This window comes from Somniosus microcephalus, chromosome 2 (assembly GCF_052327205.1).
Source record: "Somniosus microcephalus isolate GS21.2 chromosome 2, FLI_Smic_1.0, whole genome shotgun sequence".
Taxonomy (NCBI): Eukaryota; Metazoa; Chordata; class Chondrichthyes; order Squaliformes; family Somniosidae; genus Somniosus; species Somniosus microcephalus.
The window spans coordinates 223,963,297-223,982,896 of NC_140988.1; the positions used below are offsets into that span (position 1 = coordinate 223,963,297).

Genomic DNA, 19,600 nt, shown 5'->3' on the forward strand with positions numbered 1-19,600 from the left:
ATATTCGGGGTTAGCGCTTTAAGAAGGAAGTGGAGCACTTGAATTTGTGCTCCACCTCCCTCTTGGGGCAGTAAAACTGAAGTTAGCGATCAGCGGTGCTATTTTTCGCCGGGCGCTAAATTTATTGCCCAGGCGATGTTAGTGACCCAAAATTGTTGCTAAAGAATTTTTCCCACTATGATTCCAGGAAGCTATTCCTTGGGGCATGGTAAAAATTTTAATCAGTTAAATTGAGGATAGATGATCATTAAGAATCCACAAAACAAATTTCACCTGCACATTGAAAGATAAGACAAGACCAGATCAAAGTGTGACCTTTCGATCTCCATAATTAATAATTACATTTTGTTTACACTATCAACAGCAGACATATAGGAGGGCTATGTGAGACACTTTGTCCATTAGATTAGGAGAGTGGAGGGAGAAAATATATAAATCTCCATTTGTCTCAATTGCATGCTAGCAATAGAGGTTATAAATGGGTCCCACTGCCTACTATGATCGTTAGCTTGCCATTAGCAATAAAGAAGAACATTTCCAGTAGTGTGGATTTTAGGTTAAGGTTCAGAGCATCTGATCTACAAACTTAACAAAGCAAGAAATTATGAAGTTCAAATGCTAAAACCATTCTGTGCAAGTCAAAATGGTTCCAATTTTTATCAAAATTCATCATCACAAATGAAGTTCCTCTACAAGGCTATATAATGGATAATAATAAGGAGTACATATGATAATCACTGTCTTTTGACTTGAATTTGATATCTGTATTGCAAACAAATGCATCATCACCATGAGACTATCTGCTCTTTCTCACTGAACTATCAGTGATTGGACAGACAGATTTCCACCAAGATACTCACCCGCTCCAACTAAATCAACAGCTAACAAGTAATCAACTTTAAACATATTTAAAAATAATAATTTAAGCAAATACCTTTGAACTGGGGTTTCAGCAATAGATTGTAGCTCCATATCTCCAGAGGGGGGAAACCTTATAACACAACAAAGAAGTATGCTGTTGCAGCAAGCCTTTGGGTCTCTGCATGAGCACTTTTTAAGGACCTGGCCAACCCATCTCCAAAGTGTCAAAAATTTAGCCCAGTTCAGATATCGAATGAATTGATTGGAACAGGCCCAAACCAGATAAACTAAAGGTCAGAATTTGGTTTACTAAAAATACCTAACTTGCATAATTATTTATTTAAGCATTTATTTAAGCATGGTAATTTGGCAACAGGATGGAAGATTTGGAAAATAAAAGAATTCTTTTCTGGGAGTTCTGCCTGTCTTCCACCGAGGTTATGACAGGAGTCCAAAAGAGCCCCTGTGGAATTTCAGGGCCCATATAAATCATGAGCACCAATTAATTTGAACCTGCACTTCAAGATGGTAAATAAATAGTGCAAAAAGGTGGTGACCTGCACAGCCAAATATATGTGAAAATGGGACTTCGATGTTCACTCAATTTTTTTATTGAAAAAATAAAAGTTCTTTGTACTTGCCTTGTAAAAAGTAATTGGCATTTCTGAAAAGCAAACATTTATCATGAAGTGCAAAAGAAGCAAGTTTCAAGAAATATCTCCTTCTTATTCACTGATAACAGAGGTCACTACAGAATGAACTGAACAGTGAGCAAAACCATAACCAAGAGCACCTTATAAAGAAAGGACTGACAATTAAACAATAAAGCAACTACAAAAGTAAAACTGACATACAATGAAAAATACAAAATTTGCACAGAATTATTGACTTACCATATTAATCACATCCACTGGTCCAATGCTGTTCACAAAGATGTCACTTTCAATCATTGTTGGCCTCACTGCAAATTTACCACATTTCAGTTTGTAACCATAGCAGAAAGATAACACATCATTTATTTATAAAGCTTTGTATCTACTATAAAAGTCTATTTGCTAATTTTAGCAAGACAAAAATTTGTGTTTATCAAAAACTCCTTTTGATGTAACACTGTCTCATGTAATCGTGTAAGTAATCATGTCTGCTTTATTAAGTATTTCACAAATAAACATTGGCACGGATTTTGCGGTCGGTGGCGTAATTAATGATTATGCAACCAGCATCTGAAATGAAAACGCACTTACATATTTGCAAGGCCCCAAACGAAAAGTTCCTCTGAGACGCTGCTGAATAGAGGGCAGCGTAGTGGGCCATGGATCCCAGGGGCACACCTTCTGCGGAAGCGTACGTGGGATCACGTGGCTGGTGGTCCAATCAGATTGCACAGCTTCCAGTGATTCAAATGGAGTGGCTTTGGAGAAAGGCCAGGGAACAAGTCACTTGTCTACCCACCTCTTGGCTGTAAATGGTTCATGGCCAGCTGGTTCCAGTTTGGAAAAAGGGAGAAAGTAAGATTGCTGTGGAGCCCTCACCATAAAATAATTCATATAATGCAATAATATTCATTGCTGAACTGATTTTTTTCTAAACCCCGTTTAAATGTCAAAGTGTGCAGACAGCTAATAATCATTAAAGGAAAGGATTTTCACAAAAATGAAGATTTTTTTATTGACGGGCATCCCCTTACACCGTAAAATTTTCAGGCATAGATGCTGGGCAATTGGTGGGCAATTAGCCCAACTCTGCGCCAGCAATTAGGATTTCCACGTCGGTGCAAATGGTCTGTCAAGTTGGAACTTGACAGATCACAAGTTTGGGATTTAGCGCATGCGAAAATCCCGAACTTGCTGTTCATTTCAAAGGCAGTATGATGGTGTACTCAGAGTAAGCGGTCATACCGACTGCAAAATCCAGGCCATTACATTTATTCTCATTTCTAATTACAGTTTGGGCACAAAAAAGCAATGCTTTGTTTTCAACTGAAGTCGGAGGTATGATGGAACAGCTAAAAATGTAAGGTAACAACAGGATTTCTTTCATTGTCTTCTGCTATTTATCCCTAAATTGGTGTTTATAATTGGTACTTTTAACATTACAATTGTGCTTAAGATGTTAAAATAGTCCCTGTAACAATGAAAACATTCCACTTTGTAGTTTTATAGGTGGGTAAGAGAAATCCAGATAGAGAAAAGTACATTTAGTCCAATAGAAATTGTTGACTAGTCACAGGTGTGGCAATGGCAACACCTTTTTAGCCACATACACTAATTTATGTAGAAAACGTCTCAATACATTCACCCAATAAGGTAAATGTACTTTGCCTGTGTATATTTACTTAACAATCGTTTACCACCATTCAGTAACCAAGAAAGTAAAGTGCTCCCAATGAGCAAAAACACTCACACACTCTGCTTTTCATCTTCCCATTTTACCAATAAACGCACAAAAAGTTTAAAGTGTACATGCATATGCCGTGCAAACATGAGCATTGAGATCACATCCCCAAGGACGGTGTCTGTTACCTATTTTTTATTTACGGATCAGAAATACAATCATCCACATCCCAGTGAGCCACATGTGGCTAGTGACCAATGTATTGGACAACACGGTTTCAAATGCAAGCCCCTGGAGCTCCAGATCACGGGGCTCTGCACCTGAGGAAAGATGCAAGCTGATTCCCCAGTTAACAGATTCAAGCTCATCTTCTGCCTCCACGAGGTGCTTGTGTTCACTTGTGCTCTGTGCTTCACTCAGTGTGCACTCACCCTGATGTACTGTCTAATCCCCTGGGGTGGATGTACCTGTGCTGGCGCTTGTTGCAGGTGGAGTAAGTGTCATTTTAACTTTAATAAGCCAGGCAAAAACATCTGCTAGTGAATCGGCACCTCACCAGATTGATGGGAAAGAAAATCGGGCAAGGTGTAAAACTGGCTGCTAATTCGCTATCACCCATTTTTTGCCCAGCAATAAAAGTTAACATGACCCCGACTGAGTGCGGTAAGGTACTGGCTTTGTAGGTGCCACTCAGGCCTGTGGCTTGTTCTTCAGGATACCAATAGAAACAGAAGTACATATGCTGGACTGGTGGCAGAAAAGCATCCCTCAAGCAGAGCTAACAAAGTTAATAACGTGGTTCAAGGTGTTTTTCTTTAATATGAGTGAGTGAGCCAGTCAGTCAGTCATTGGTTGGAGGAAGGAAAGAAAGCTAATTATGATACTAGCCCTGCTCCTTGAGGAATCCTCCAGCTACACTATGGCCCACTTCCTTTCTATTCTCAGGTGCCACCGTGTCCAGGACTGATTGGTCTAAAATGAAGACGACCTCTTGTCTAGCTCTGACCTGCTCCCTCCTGCAAGCAGAGAACTGATCCTGAAATGTTGAAAGTTTGAAGAGCATCCAGACAAGTGACAGACAAGTGGCCACCCTGCATTGTAGCTTATGTGAGTAAATGAACATGTGTCATGCAATCTGGAAAGTAGTAAGCTTGCTTTGTGGGGGCATTTTTCAAAATGGTTAAATAACAACAGGTGCAGTTTAAAGTGGCAGCGATTGACAATATTGGCATGCATGTGCAGCTTGGAAAGAACTGTTTTGTGAGGGTTCAGCATGCAGCCTCAGTCAGGGTATTATAAGCTGAGAGGAATCTATTAGTGGCTTGTATACTTTGCCAATCGACTTGATGTAGTGCAATGCTGGCTACACTTACCTTGATAGATTTCCTGAAGCTATTAATATTTTTCCTCATCTGCTTCCAGGTCCTGGTATTTATCCAGAGAGCTACCTCCTGTCAAGCAGCCAGCACATTTCTTCTGAGGAGGATGTGTGAGTTGCCAAACCCGCCTTTGCCTTACTTCTTTTAAGAGAACCTCCAAACATGCATCTGAGAATGAAGCTGATCTAGTCCCTCGTGTAACCATTTCTCATGTTCTGCCCAGCAACAATAAATACACCGCTTTAAAGAGCAGTTGGAGCAGAACATTATTTCCTGACCCCGCTCACTCCGAGCTTCCATGAGCAAGCCCAGTTGGGGCTGAGAGCTCAGCATGAATACCTAATGAGGTCTTAGTGCTGGGTTTAGCAAAATTCCCCTAATATCTCTCTGTTCCCCTCCTATTAAACCAAACAAATTAGAATGCAATTTCTTAATGATCAGCCATTGTTGTAGGTCTTGCTGATTTTTTTAGGTGTCTATGACATGCACCAGCAAGGCTTCTTGATATTTCAGCATTCTTATTTTAAATACTTTCAAGCTGAAACTTCATCTTTTCCAAATTATCTCTTGCTGTCTGAACACTAACCTTCTTAACTGCATCTGTCAAAGATGGGACTGTTCTATGTATATAAAGATAAATAATAATACTGGTTGTATAGATGGCAGATTCATTGTTTTTTTGCTATTTCACTACAGATTTCTTTGAATACTTAAAAGTTAAATATTCCATTTTAAACCATAAGGAATGTGGCATTGTCCATTCATTTTATGCCAAAATTGAATACAGTAATGGATTATTCAGCAATTAGACACATGTTGCATTTTGCTACCACTGTGTCAATCTGCTGACAGTGTAATTTCGGAACTTAAGATGATTAATTTGTTAATGTGTGAAATGAAATGTTTAAGGAGGATTCTAGAGGCTATCCCCCCACTGATGATATACATCATTAATTCCTGAGTAACAAGAGTGTTTTCCATCCAATTGCATTCAAACCTCTAACTTGTGCATACGGATTGTGCAACAGCACTAACTCATTGTAGCAGCTGCTTGCTACTGCTAAAATAAGCCAGTAACTGGTACATCCACTAAACATAATTAACTGCTGTGATATTATAGCAGAACTGTATAAATAAAGGAAGCAATGTGAAGTTTTGGGAAATATTTATTGCTCTCAGATCTGTCATTACTTCAGCACACCATCAGAATCTGCTGTTTCTGCCAGTATGCATCAGCTGCTCCGAGCTTTAATCAGTTGAGCCATCTGGGAACACTGAAAGTTTGGGATTTCTGACCTCAGTTATGGATGGAAAATCATGGGGAATGAATGTGCAAAGTCACCATGATGGTGAGCACACCCACATGAGCGCCTCCAACCATCATAGATGATGCTGGCTTCTGCCCTTTGTATATTATTGACCCCACCCCTGAGATTTAGGATGGATTCAAAACTAAGCAGTTGTTGGCAGAATTCCTATTCCCACCATACTTCCAGTGGAGCAGTGGTCAGCCAGGGATTTTGGGGCTTAATATATACATAGCAAAGAAAATGCAATTATATTTCCCCATTTCTGTTTTGCACATGCACTCTTATTGTTGGATTGCCCAGTGCTTGCCCTTGGGGAGAGTGTATGGTGTGTGGCTTCTGCTGCCCAATCTTGTGCTCCTTCTAAGTGCTACCTTGGTGAGACAAGTAAGTGTGATGGTAGCCTCCTATTCCTCAATGGAAACTTCTTGACATGGCTGTAGCACTGTACATACATCTTTATGCTGGGTCTCAAAATAAACTTGCAAATTCTGCCAGCACCTTAGCCTTTGCACTGGCTGACTGCCATTCCACTGCCTAAGATTTCTTCCATCCTCTGAAAGGGACCAGCTGGATTGGATGGATTTGACATCACTGAGAAGTAACATCTGTGTCTCCTTCTGCTGTGCCTCAGCTACTGGGTGTCCCTGGCAGATGACCAATGATCTTTGTGGGAACACACCTTAAGAGTGTGAAGCCCATCACTAAGATTCTCTCAAGCCTATGTCCTAGCATCTCAGTGTCAGAAGTGAGAACATCCTAACTTCAATGGTGTTGTGTATGTACCTTTAAGGGAATAACTGGTCTCAGACTGCAGTACCGGCAGTGACCACCCCTGTATAAAAGGCCCTAGCAGGCTTCTGTAGTTTCAGTTTCCAGGTTGTCTCCATTCAGTAAAGACTTGTTATAATCAACTCCTGCAGTCCGTGTCTCAATTATACACGGACATAATACTGGCGACGAGTAGGAAACGAACTTACCTGCAACTCGGCAGCACCTCAGACGACGTTATTGAAGGTCAAAGCCAGAAGAAAAAAAAAGGCCCCAAAGAAACTCGAGAAACGGGCGTCGACCGTGGGCAACCGCCCTCCAAATCATCGAATTGAAAAGTGCAGGAGAGACTGTCGAGAGCCAGGCTTGGTCTCCAGTCTGTGGTTTCCCAGCTAATCGGGCTGGTGGCAGGTAGTGCACTGATCCTTCCTGGGCTGCGGCGGGCTAGAGCTCGATCGGGTGGCTCTGCAACGGGGCCGGGCAGCGAGTCGGGAAGCAAAGAGAGAGAGAGAGGGTGGAGCACACAGGGCGCGGCCGGTGCTTCGCAGCCGGGCAGCGTTCGGACCTAAGAAGAGGGAGGGAAGTGTCCCAGAGGGTCCGCTCCACGACGGGAATGGTTCTTCAATTAACGGAGCAAATATTGAAGCGCGATAGAAAAATATAAATACCGCGGAGAGCGGCATGGCAGCAGCGATTGGGGAGGCGCGAAGACCATAGGGCGTCGCCATTACAGGATAGTAAAATAAATATAATCGCCAGCAGCAGTGGCAGTGGCGGGAAAGCGCGGGAGGCACCATCTTAACTCGGCGGGGAAGAAGGAAAAGCGCGGGAGGCGCCATTTTGATCCATCGGGGACGAAGGCAAAGCGCGGGAGGCGCCATCTTAGATTTTCAAGATGCCAAAGACTGGCGATATCACTGCCTTCGATAATGCAATAGAAGACTGGACCACGTATGTGGAAAGAGTCGAGGTATATTGCGAGGCAAACGAAATAGCCGGTGAGAAAAAGGCATCGGTATTGCTAAATTTAATGGGCGCATGAACGTACGGCCTATTGCGGGACCTGATTACTCCAGCCAAACCGAAGGCGAAGAGTTTTAACGAAATTGTTGCTATCCTACAGGAACACCTAAATCCTACACCGCTGCTGATAGCAGAAAGATTTAAATTCCACAGGAGAAATCAGCATAAAAATGAGAGCAATGCTGATTACCTTACGGAACTACGCAAGCTATCAAAGCACTGCCAGTTCAGAGCAGGACTGGCAGATACCTTACGGGACAAATTTGTCTGTGGACTCCTGAGTGAAGGAACCCAGAAGAGGTTACTCTCAGAGAAAGAGCTGACGCTAGACAAGGCTTTCAGCGTGGCAGTATCGTGCGAAGCAGCAGCAAGGGGAGCTGCGGAAATACAACAAAAGCCACAGGAATACGGCACCCACGAAATGACACGGGGATTTGCAAAATGTTATTGCTGCAGCAGAACAAACCATGACCAGAAGGACTGCTGGTCCAAGGACAAAATATGCAGGCAATGCGGAAAGATGGGACACATTGCACAAGTTTGCAGGTCTGGGAAGAAGACCAACGACAACAAAAAGGCTACTAAGGAACCGTACAGGAAAGTACAAAAGATGACGGACAGTAGTTCCGAAGGCCAGATGAGTGATAGTGAATCCGGGAACAAGAGACTAAGCTGTCTCAAACTTCACAACGTAATCGCAAAAGAGGATCACCGAACCATTTGGGTCACCCTCACGATAGCAGGGTCCCAAGTCAAAATGGAATTGGATACAGGATCAGCTCTAACCATCATGAATCGACGAGACTACGAGCGGCTATTCTCACACATACCCTTGAGAGAGACATCCATTGTCTTAAGGACGTATACGGGGCAAAAAGTATACCCCAGAGGAAAAATAAGGGTGCCTGTCGAATACAACGGCAAGAAAATACAGAAATTGTATCTCTACATTCTGCAAGATGGTGGACCACCGTTATTGGGACGTGAATGGATCAGAAAGATAAGTTTAGACTGGCACTCCATTCAGGCACTGACGGTGGCTGGTAAAAAGGATGACGGCGTCACTCCTGGTCAATTGTCAACAATCTTAGCTGACGCCAAAGAGGTATTTCAACAAGAACTGGGCATTCTTAAAGGCGTAACTGCCTCGATAAAAATAGAGGAGAATGCAATTCCCAAGTTTTTCAAAGCAAGACCGGTACCATATGCAATTCGCCCAGCCGTCGAGGCAGAGCTGGAGAATCTGGAGAATGCAGGCGTGTTATCTAAGGTAGACTGGAGTGAGTGGGCGACACCCATCATTCCTGTCATGAAGAAAACGTTAAACAATAAGTCTGAGGAGCCAAGGAAGGTTCGCATCTGTGGGGACTTCAAGGTGATGGTGAACCCAATCCTTCACACAGTACAATATCCTCTTCCAAGGATAGAAGATATCTTCGCCTCACTATCTGGAGGGAAGCGTTTTACAAAAATTGACCTAGCACAAGCATATTTGCAGATGGAGGTTGAAGAATCTAATAAACCTGTGGAAAAAATGTTTTAATTTAATTAATTCACCACTTACCTTGTAAAAAGCAAGCCTTACGCCTGCTTTTTACATGTCTAACTTCTGCAGACTTACCCTCCCGGAGAAACCTGTAAAAAAAAACAAAGTTCGATGCGCACGCGCAGCTTCCCCGCGCATGCGTTCGACCTCTGAACCCCTGCTTTCAGGGGAATGGAAGTGTCGGTTTCCCGTGCATGTGCAGTGCATGCAGGAAACCGGCACTTCCATTGGGCCTACGGGTGAGTACCCCGTGCGTACTCACCCGTGGAGACCTGAATTTCTGGGCCATTATATTTTCAGTTCCAGTTATGGGAACAGAACTTTACGATTATAAACACAGTAACCAATTTCTATACTGCACAGGGCAAAAAACTGGGATTCTTCTGTGATGTTATAAATGTTGCGTAAGAAATGTAGTGTTGCCATTTTAATATACATCTACTACTGAACTACTTATGAAAACTACTGCGCTTATTATAGGTTGACACATACAATGCTTTCCAGAGTCTTTTTTAGATTTTGGTTTATGTCTGTCTTAGTTGATTTTTATCCAAGACCTTCTCATTTTTACCCCTCCACATTGGTTCCATGTCACATTTCTGGGTCCATTGCCCCTGAAATCACTGCAGTAAGTATTAATATGCCAATTTAAACACTAACAAGTACTCATTCAGCTCACCCTCCTACTAACCTGTCAAACAGACAAAACCAATGAAGCCAATAAACCTGGAAAAAAAACCAGAAAATGCTGGAAACATTCAACAGCTTAGGCAACATCTGTGGAGAGAGAAAATGGCCAGTTATTTCCAGGGAGGTGGGGAGGGAGCGGGGGAGCATGTTTGTGGGGAAGAAACCCAGAAACTGGGAGGTCCTGCTGAATTAGCATTTTTGACAGGCTGGGCAGCTGCCGGGCAGGAAAGCCAGTAGTAGAAGGCTACAGCCTGGCTCCGCTGGGGATGATCCCCGGCAATCGGAGAAGATCGGAGCATGGTGGATTTGGGGGAGGGCTCGAAGCCCGTCAGCGAGGAGTGAGGGAGGGAGAGATTGCAGGGAGGGAGAGATTGTGGCAGAAGACTTGCTGGAAGGACCGGAGGGACGCACTCCTGCTTCTCCAGGCCACAAGCAGTGCTGGAAAACCATTTACCTGGCAACTCCAGCCTCCCTTTAGCCTCCTTTGCAAGGCTTGTGAAACCCAGCCCACCGACATTAAATTCAAATAGCTCCCAAAATCTGATGATCAGAGCCTCATTTAAAAATTATAATCACTGATCCGCCTCTTCACCACAGATTACTCAGGTGCCCCCAAACTCGCCATGGTTAAACCGGAAGTAGGCACTTTCTCGCCAGGCTGAGATCAAGTTTCGCATTTCTACCAGTTTAATGACCCCCCCCCCCACCGCCAATGCTCTCCCGCCCATTGTGGTGCGGGGGGGGGGAATCCCCCCAACGTTTCAGACCATTGACCTGTCATTCAGGTTGATGAAAGGTCATCGACCTGAAACGTTAACTCTGTTTCTATCTCCACAGATGCTGCCTGAGCTGCTGAGTATTTCCAGCATATTTCAGATTTCCAATCTCTGCAGTATTTTGTTTTTGTGTATGATGTATTGCTTCCCCCTCACTACATCACGCAGCCCTTTAAAAATTATAGCATGCTGTTACCTGAGTGAATAAAATTCAATTCAATATTTAAAACAAAAACCTTGTTAATCCACTGAACTCCTGAATCAGATACTAACACTGACAGATTCCTTTTATTGCACTGTAGAAAGTACAATAAATTAAGAAAACAACGTACCTCCTATATCCGGTCGAAACTTGTTGTCATATCCTTTCAGTAAGTTGTTCAGAATATTGGTCACATCACTTTCATGGACTCTTGGTGCCAGGACCCATGTTCTATTTAACATTGTGTCTTCATAATCTTCATCATCTACTTTGTTTGCACTAGACACATAAACAGTGCACATTAGAAGTAAGGTTAATCTGCGTTAGAAGGAAACTACTAAAAGGAATGACAATAATCCATCAATTTAGAGCAATGTTATATAACATGATGCAGTGATCTTCTTGCCATTGTCCACCTATGTGATGCTGAAAACCCCTATATTTCAATATTGACTCAATGGGAAGTGCACAATATGTTAAAGAAAGGCCTTGCATTCAAATAGAAACATTTTAAACATAGAATCATAGAATGCTACAGCTCAGGAGGTCCTCATTCGGCTCATCGTGCCTGTGCCAGCTCTTTGAAAGTGCTGCCCAACTAGTCCCACTGCCCTGCTCTTTCCCCATAGCCAGCCAAATTTTTCCTTTTCAAGTATTTATCCAATTCCCTTTTGAAATTTATTATTGAATCTGCTTCCACTACACTTTGAGGCAGTGCATTGTAGATCATAACAACTCATTGCATAAAAAAAACTCATGTCCCCACTAGTTGTTTTAAGAATTATTTTAAAGTAAGACCTCTGGTTACGGACCCACTTGCCCGGGGAAACAGTTTCACCCTACTTTCTCTATCAAAACCCCTCATAATTTTGAATACCTCTATTAGTTCTCTCCTTAACTATCTCTACTCTAAGGAGAACAATCCCAGCTTCTCCGATCTCTTCACATGACTGGAGCCCCTCATCCCAGGTAACATCCTGGTAATCCATCTCTGTGCCCTCTCCAAGGCCTTGACATCCTTCCTAAAGTGTGGTGCCCAGAATAGTACACAATACACCAGCTGAGACCTAACCAGTGTTTTGTAAAGGTTTAACATGACTTCCTTGTTTTTGTATTCAATGCCCCTATTTACAAAGCCAAGTATCCCATACTCTTTCTTAACCACCTTCTCAACTGTTATTTGTATTCCATGCAATCGAAACTCCTCAGGTAATGAAGTAATCCGTGCCTGTATGCAACAAGATCTGGACAATATTCAGCAAGTAACATTCACGCCACACAAGTGCCAGGCAATTGCCATCACCAACAAGAGAGAACCTAGTCACCTCCCCTTGACATCAACAGCAATACCATTGCCAACTCCCACATCAACATCATCCTGGGGGTCACCATTGATCAGAAACTTAACTGGACCAGCCACATAAATACGGTGGCTATAAGAGCAGGTCAGAGGCTGGGTATTCTGCAGCGAGTGACTTACCTCCTGACCAATGTTCCCTCTAATTTTTTTTGGCACCACGCAGGGGCCGCATGGGCTTTTCAAAATACCATGCATGCATGATTTTTACATTGAAAAGCTGGCTGCGTGGGATCTCTGCATGGCTGTGCAGCTTAAAGGGAACGTTGCTCCTGACTCCCCAAAGCCTTTCCGTCATCTACAAGGCACAAGTCAGGAGTATGATGGAATATTCTCCACTTGCCTGGAAGAGTGCAGCTCCAACAACACTCAAGAAGCTGGACACCATCCAGGACAAGGCAGCCCACTTAATTGGCACCCCATCCACCACCTTAAACCTCTGCCACCTAGAAGGACAAGGGCAGCAGGCACATGGGAACACCACCATCTGCAAGTTCCCCTCCAATTCACACATCATCCTGACTTGGAAATATATCGCCGATCCTTCATCGTCGCTGGGTCAAAGTCCTGGAACTCCCTCCCTAACAGCACTGTGGGAGTACCTTCATCTCACAGACTGCAGCAGTTCAAGAAGGCGGCTCACCACCACCTTCTCAAGGGCAATGAGAGATGGGCAATAAATGCTGGGCTTGCTAGCGATGCCCACATCCCATGAATTAATTTAAAAAATGCCCCTATTTACAAAGCCAATATCCCATACACTTTGTTAACCAACTTATCAACTTGCCCTGCCACCTTCAAAGATTTGTGAATATGCACCCCAGGTCCCTCTGCTCTTGCCCCATCCCCGCTCAAAATAGTACCATTTAGATTAAACTGTCTCTCCATGTTGTTTCTCCTTCGCACTTATCAGCTTTAAATTGCATCTTCCATGTGTCTTTCCATTTCATCAGTTTGCTACGACCTCCTGAAGTATGCTGCTATCTTGCTCACTATTTGTAATGTATGTACCTTTAAGGGGGGAATTACTTTTTACAGCTCATGTATACTGCAGTACCAGCAGTGACCACACCTGTATATAATGCTGAGTAGTAATCTGTACAGATCAGTTGCAGTCTGAGCCACGTTGAGTAAACACCTATTGTACCGTTCTCCGCAGTCTGTATCTTCTTATACACGGACATAACATTGGCGACGAGGCAGGTTCGAACTTACCTGCAACTCTGCATCACCTCCTGGGGATTCGTTCCTGGAGATCAGTGGATTGGAGGTCAAGGCCAGAGACTCGGGCGTCGACCACGGACAACCGCCCAGTCATCCAGCAGAGGCTTGAGAATTGCGGGGGAGGCTGTCGAGAGCCAGGCTTAGCTTTCCAGTCGAGGTGGTCCAGCGAAACGGGCTGGCAACAGGTAGTACGCAGACCCTTCCCGGACAGCGGCGGGCTAGAGCCCGACCGAGCGGCACAGCAAAGGGCCGAGCAGTGTCGACGGGGGAGAGAGAGAGAGGGCAGAGCGCACAGGGCGCAGCCGGTGTTCAGGGGCCGAGCAGCGTTGGAGAGAGGGAGAGAGAGACGCGCAGAAACCCGCGAGGCTCCGCCATTGCCACGAGGACCGCCGAGAGCGGCGTTGGCAGCAGCGCAGGAGAAGCTCGCGAAACCTACAGGGTGCCGCCATTGCCACGAGAACCGCCGGGAGCAGCGTCGGCAGCAGCGGGGGAGGAAGGAAAGCGCGGGAGACGCCATTTTAAGCCATTGGGAGACGCCATTTTAAACCACACCCAAAATGCTGAAGAGTGGCCGTATCACCGCATTTGACAATGAAGTCGAAGATTGGACTACATATGTCGAACGAATAGAGGTATACTGCAAGGCAAATAGGTGTCAGATGACAAGAAAGCGTCGGTATTGTTAAATTTAATGGGTGCAAAGACGTATGGTTTATTACGAAATCTAGTAACCCCAACGAAGCCAATGGAAAAGAGTTTTGAAGACATAGTAACGATACCAAAGGAACATTTAAACCCCACAACGCTGCTGATAGCAGAAAGATTCAAGTTTCACAAACGGAACCAGCATAAGGATGAAAGCAATGCTGATTATTTAACAGAACTGCGCAAACTATCGAAACACTGCCAGTTTGGAGCGGGACTGACAGATGCCTTAAGGGACAAGTTTGCGTGTGGGCTTCAAAGTGAAGGAACCTAGAAACGGCTTTTATCTGAAAAGGACCTTACGCTAGAAAAGGCTTTCAGCATTGCGGTATCATATGAAGCAGCAGCATGGGGCGCTGCAGAGATACAACAGAGACCGCAAGAATATGGCACAAACGAAATGTCATATGGAACAGAGAAGTGCTATCGCTGCGGCAGAACAACACACAACCAGAATGATTGTTGGTTCAAAGACAAAGGCCTAGAAATTCAGTATAGCCACTTTTGGGGCGGTAAAGTCGGGCGGCCGCTAAAGTTTGCGCCCGGCGCAAAGTGGAGGCCACTTCGCCGATATTCAGTAGCTTTGGCCAAGGAGTTTGCTCGAGCGCTAAAACTGGCGATGCACGGCTATCTTTAGGCGCTAAGCCGGCGGTGCAGACTGACACCACCGAGGCCGGGCGCAGCGCAGGTGTGGTCATTTCTTGATTGACAGCAGACACCCTGGCGCCGGCCAGCTCTTAAAGGGGGAAGGGTCGACTTGGTCTGCTGCCACGCCCTGGATACTGCAGCCCTCCAGCTAGGCCTAAACACTGCTGCTGGAGAGAAATAGCGCCAGGAAGGATGCAGAGGGCCCGTGAGCGAGCGCAGCGCTTCTCTGCCCATGATTTAAAGGTGCTGGTTAGGGCTTTGGAGAGGAGACGCCATATCTTGTTCCCGGACAGTGGCAAGAAGCCTGCCACCAGGGTGTACAGGAGAGCCTGGAGGGATATCGCCCAGAGGGTCACAGCCACCTGCGATGTCCCCAGGACTGGTGTCCAATGCCGGAAAAAGTTTAACGACCTCACTCGGATTGTCAGGGTGAGTACCCTTTCCAGTGTCCTCCTCATCCTTGCATGTGCACCTCACATTATGGGCAAAGGGACCTCAAAGCCCTAATGGCCAGCCCTCATCCAGCAGCTATGGCACTGGCATGAACATCAATTGCACTTTCTGCACTTTACACACTGGCCAAGCTATTCGACCATGGGAGGCAGTGCATACAGCAACAGGGCACCACACTGGCCAAGCTATTCGACCATGGGAGGCAGTGCATACAGCAACAGGGCACCACACTGGCCAAGCTATTCGACCATGGGAGGCAGTGCATACAGCAACAGGGCACCACACTGGCCAAGCTATTCGACCATGCGAGGCAGTGCATACAGCAACAGGGCACCACACTGGCCAAGCTATTCGACCATGGGAGGCAGTGCATACAGCAACAGGGCACCACACTGGCCAAGCTATTCGACCATGGGAGGCAGTGCACACAACAACAGGGCACCACGCTGTACTTAGAGGCCGTCCTTTCTCTTGCAGGCCAAGCTGGCCCAGAATCTGAGGAGCCGGACTGTCACCGGGGGAGGCCGTGCCCAGTTCCAGCAGCTCAATGACCTGGAGGAGCACGTGGGTCGACTCATGGGTGGCCGGCTGATTGGCCCCGTTGCATGTGGAGATGCCGACCCTGTGCTGGGCCCCAATGGTAAGGACATGACCTTTTGGACCTCTCTCGTTCCCCTTGCGCTTCAGATGTACATCCTTTGCCACTGTCCGACCAATGCGCTGAATGCCACCACTCATGCCTCCCTCGCTGACGCCCTGTCCTCACTCTAAAGCTACTCTTGTGCCTTCCTGCTTTCAGCTGGTGAGGAGGAGGTCCCTGAAGCTGCCAGTGACAGTCCCTCGGAAGAGGAGGACGAGGAGGAGCAAGAGGAAGGCGGCCCATCGGGGGAACCCTCATCCGCGCCAGGGGATGGCAATGGAGGAGACACGTCTTCCCTGGAGGAGAGCCAGGGGGAAGTGTTGCAGGGGGGTGTAGCTCCTGTGCCCAGTGGTGTCAAGCCACGCGGGAAGGGTCGGGCAGCTTGGCTGCCTTCTCCCCAGAGGGGGTAAGTGTTGCAGGGGGGTGTAGCTCCTGTGCCCAGTGGCGTCGAGCCACGTGGGAAGGGTTGGGCAGCTCGGCTGCCTTCTCCCCAGAGGGGGGAAGTGTTGCAGGGGGGTGTAGCTCCTGTGCCCAGTGGCGTCGAGCCACGCGGGAAGGGTCGGGCAGCTCGGCTGCCTTCTCCCCAGAGGGGGGAAGTGTTGCAGGGGAGTGTAGCTCCTGTGCCCAGTGGCGTCCAGCCACGCGGGAAGGGTCGGGCAGCTCGGCTGCCTTCTCCCCAGAGGGGGGAAGTGTTGCAGGGGAGTGTAGCTCCTGTGCCCAGTGGCGTCCAGCCACGCGGGAAGGGTCGGGCAGCTCGGCTGCCTTCTCCCCAGAGGGGGGAAGTGTTGCAGGGGAGTGTAGCTCCTGTGCCCAGTGGCGTCCAGCCACGCGGGAAGGGTCGGGCAGCTCGGCGGCCTTCTCCCCAGAGGGGGGAAGTGTTGCAGGGGAGTGTAGTTGCTGGGCCCAGTGGCGTCCAGCCACGCGGGAAGGGTCAGCCAGCTCGGCGGCCTTCTCCCCAGAGGGAGAGTCCGGCCTCCAGTCCGGAGACGGTCCTCGCCCAGGAGGTGCGCCTCCTCGATCAAATGTCCGCGGACTCGGATCGCCGGCACACCGAGGTCATGGGGGTTGTGGCACGGTTGCCTGAGGCCATCGAGTCCCTGGCTCATAGTGTGTCCGATTTCGGGGCCTCATAGGCCAGGGGTTTCGAACAACTCGGGGCAGCACAGGCCAGGGGTCTCGAACAATTCGGGGCAGCACAGGACGCGAGTCGGGCCGAATTGAGGGCAGCACAGGACGCGAGTTGGGCCGAATTCAGGGCAGCACAGGACGCGAGTCGGGACGACTTCAGGGCAGCACAGGCAGCGAGTGGCCAGTTGATCAGTGGTGCCGTGCAGTCACTGGCTGGTCTGATGCGGGCACAGACCAGGGCAGTACGGGCACTCACTGCTGCCACACTCGCTGTGTCAGGCAGGCATCGCCAGGGCACCCGCCGCGCTGCAGCAGCACAGCGGTCTGGCCTTCAGCAGATTGCTGCGCTTGCTGCAGTGCCAGCCCGGCCGAGTGCCAGTGTCTCAGGCGAGCAGCAAGCGCCTGGCATCAGCCAGCTTGCCCCCATTGCTGCAGCCGCCACTGCCACTCCCCCAGCGAAGCTGCCACGAGCTGCTGGAGAGGCTGATGCTGCCCAGCCACAGCTGCAGCAGTCAGCAGCCGGCCCCTCGAGGGCCAGAGCTCGTCTAGGCCGACCCCCAAGGGCATCAGCCGTCACGCAATGTGCCCCTCAGGAGCCTTCCCCCAGCCTTGCAGCACCCACAGGGCCCAGGTTGAGGCGGAGCAGCAGGTCGGCCAGGGGCCGGAAAAGGCTGGACAAGGACTCGCCCTCTCGGCACACAAAGTAGAGTGTGTTGCCAAATGTTTTTTTATATGGGGGTGGTTGTGTTGTCTATGGGGGGGTTGTTTTGGTAAGGCCGAGGATGAAGGCCATTTGGATGGAAAAGTTTTGTCATTCCTCCCCAGGTTGTGGGAGTGAGTCATGTGTTTGACTGTTTTTTGGGGGTGTTGTCTGTTTTTGGGTTTCATGTGGGAAGGGCCCTGAGTTTGTTCAATAAAGATTTTTCTTTATTCAGCTTGTCCATGTTTGATGTTTGAAGTGGTTGTTGCGTTAACCGGCTGAGGGCTTGCGGAGCGGCTGCATTCATGTCCCTTCATTGCCACAAGCCATTCCCTGACAGGGGGCCTAGAAGTGTCGTTCAATAAGCTGCCGACGGACGGCCCTTGGACCTTGTGGCTCCCTCCTGGGCTGGTACTCCTCCTCCTCCTCCTCATGGTCCTCCTGCTCGTCCTCCTGAGGTGGTGGTCCAACGTGAGGTGGCAGTGCCTGAGTCCTGCGGATAGCCAGGTTGTGCAGCATATAGCAAACGACGGCGAACTGGGAGACTCTATCCGGCGAATACTGCAGAGATCCGCCGGAGCGATCCAGGCAGCGGAACCGTTGCTTGAGGACGGCAATCGTTTGTTCTATGATGTTCCTTGTGGCTTGATGGCTTTCATTGTATGCCTCCTCAGCAGGGGTCCTGGGCGCGCGGAGTGGGGTCATGAGCCATGTACACAAAGGATAGCCTTTGTCCCCGATAAGCAATCCTCTTGTGGGAGGCTGTGCCTGGAACATGTCAGCCACAGTAGTCTGGCGCAGGATAAATGCATCGTGGCTGCTGCCTGGAAAGCGGGCATTGACAGCTAGGATGCGCTGCCTGTTGTCACACACCAGCTGTACATTGAGGGAATGGTAGCCCTTCCGGTTGCGGTAATCCTCGGCATTGTCGATAGGTGCCCGCAAAGCCACATGCGTGCAGTCAATGGCGCCCTGCACCATGGGGAAGTCCGCGATCCTCGCAAATCTGACTGCACGCTGCTCCTGCCTCTCCAGGGTCATGGGGAATGAGATGAATTGGTGTCTCCTTGTGAAAAGGACATCGGTGACCTGCCGGATGCGGCGATGCACGGCGAACTGGGATATGTTAGCTATGTCCCCAGCAGCGGCTTGGAAGGAGCCGCTTGCATAAAAGTTCAGAGCCACCGTGACCTTCACTTCCACCGACAGAGACGTCCTGCACATCAGCTGTGGACGCAGATCTCTGTGAAGCAGCTGGCAGATCTCTGCAACCACCTCCCTTCTGAAGCGCAGCCTCTTAACACAATGCGCGGCAGTCATGGTGAGATAGGACACCTGCTGGCGGTATTCCCTGAGTGGGTAAGGCCTACGTTGCCGACGCCTGATGCCCCCTCTGCGTCTAGGCATGGCTGCCCCTCTCACACAGCGTCTGTGAGCCCTTCGCACATAATGCTAGAACTGAGGGTTGGAACCCCATGCAGCCCCCATAATATACTTGCAAACAATGAAATCACAATGAGGCAAATTTCCAAGCTCTGGCCAGAAGCCAAAAATTCCTCTCCTATGTTGGGCCAAATCAGTAAGGTCTCTTCCTTGGTCTCTGTCCAGAAATCCGTTGCACAAAAGTCATTGCAGCAAAATGGCTGGCCTTTATAGTTCAGTGTAAGTGCCCTTTAATTAGCGCTCCCCGAGGCCCGCAGGGCCTCTGCTGCATTCCACTTCACAGATCTTAGCACCGCCACGCCCACATTGGGCGGGCACGACTGAAGTTCCGGTTTGGGGCGCACAAAGGGCGTTGCACGCCGAAATGACGTCATAAGCTGCGCGCGCAGCTGAGTGCGTGCAAACACTTTGCG

General features: G+C 47.9%; 1 protein-coding gene across 1 annotated transcript in view; it reads right to left on the reverse strand.

Moving 5' to 3' along the window:
- Positions 1–19,600, reverse strand: part of gabrg1 (gamma-aminobutyric acid type A receptor subunit gamma1) — a 277,968-nt gene that overhangs the window by 100,227 nt on the left and 158,141 nt on the right. The window contains exons 2-3 of the mRNA XM_085969629.1: positions 11,020–11,168; positions 1,755–1,822 (exon numbers count right to left, since the gene is read on the reverse strand). Coding sequence (XP_085825755.1) covers positions 1,755–1,822; positions 11,020–11,168 — 217 coding nt within the window. The remainder of the gene's footprint in view (positions 1–1,754; positions 1,823–11,019; positions 11,169–19,600) is intronic.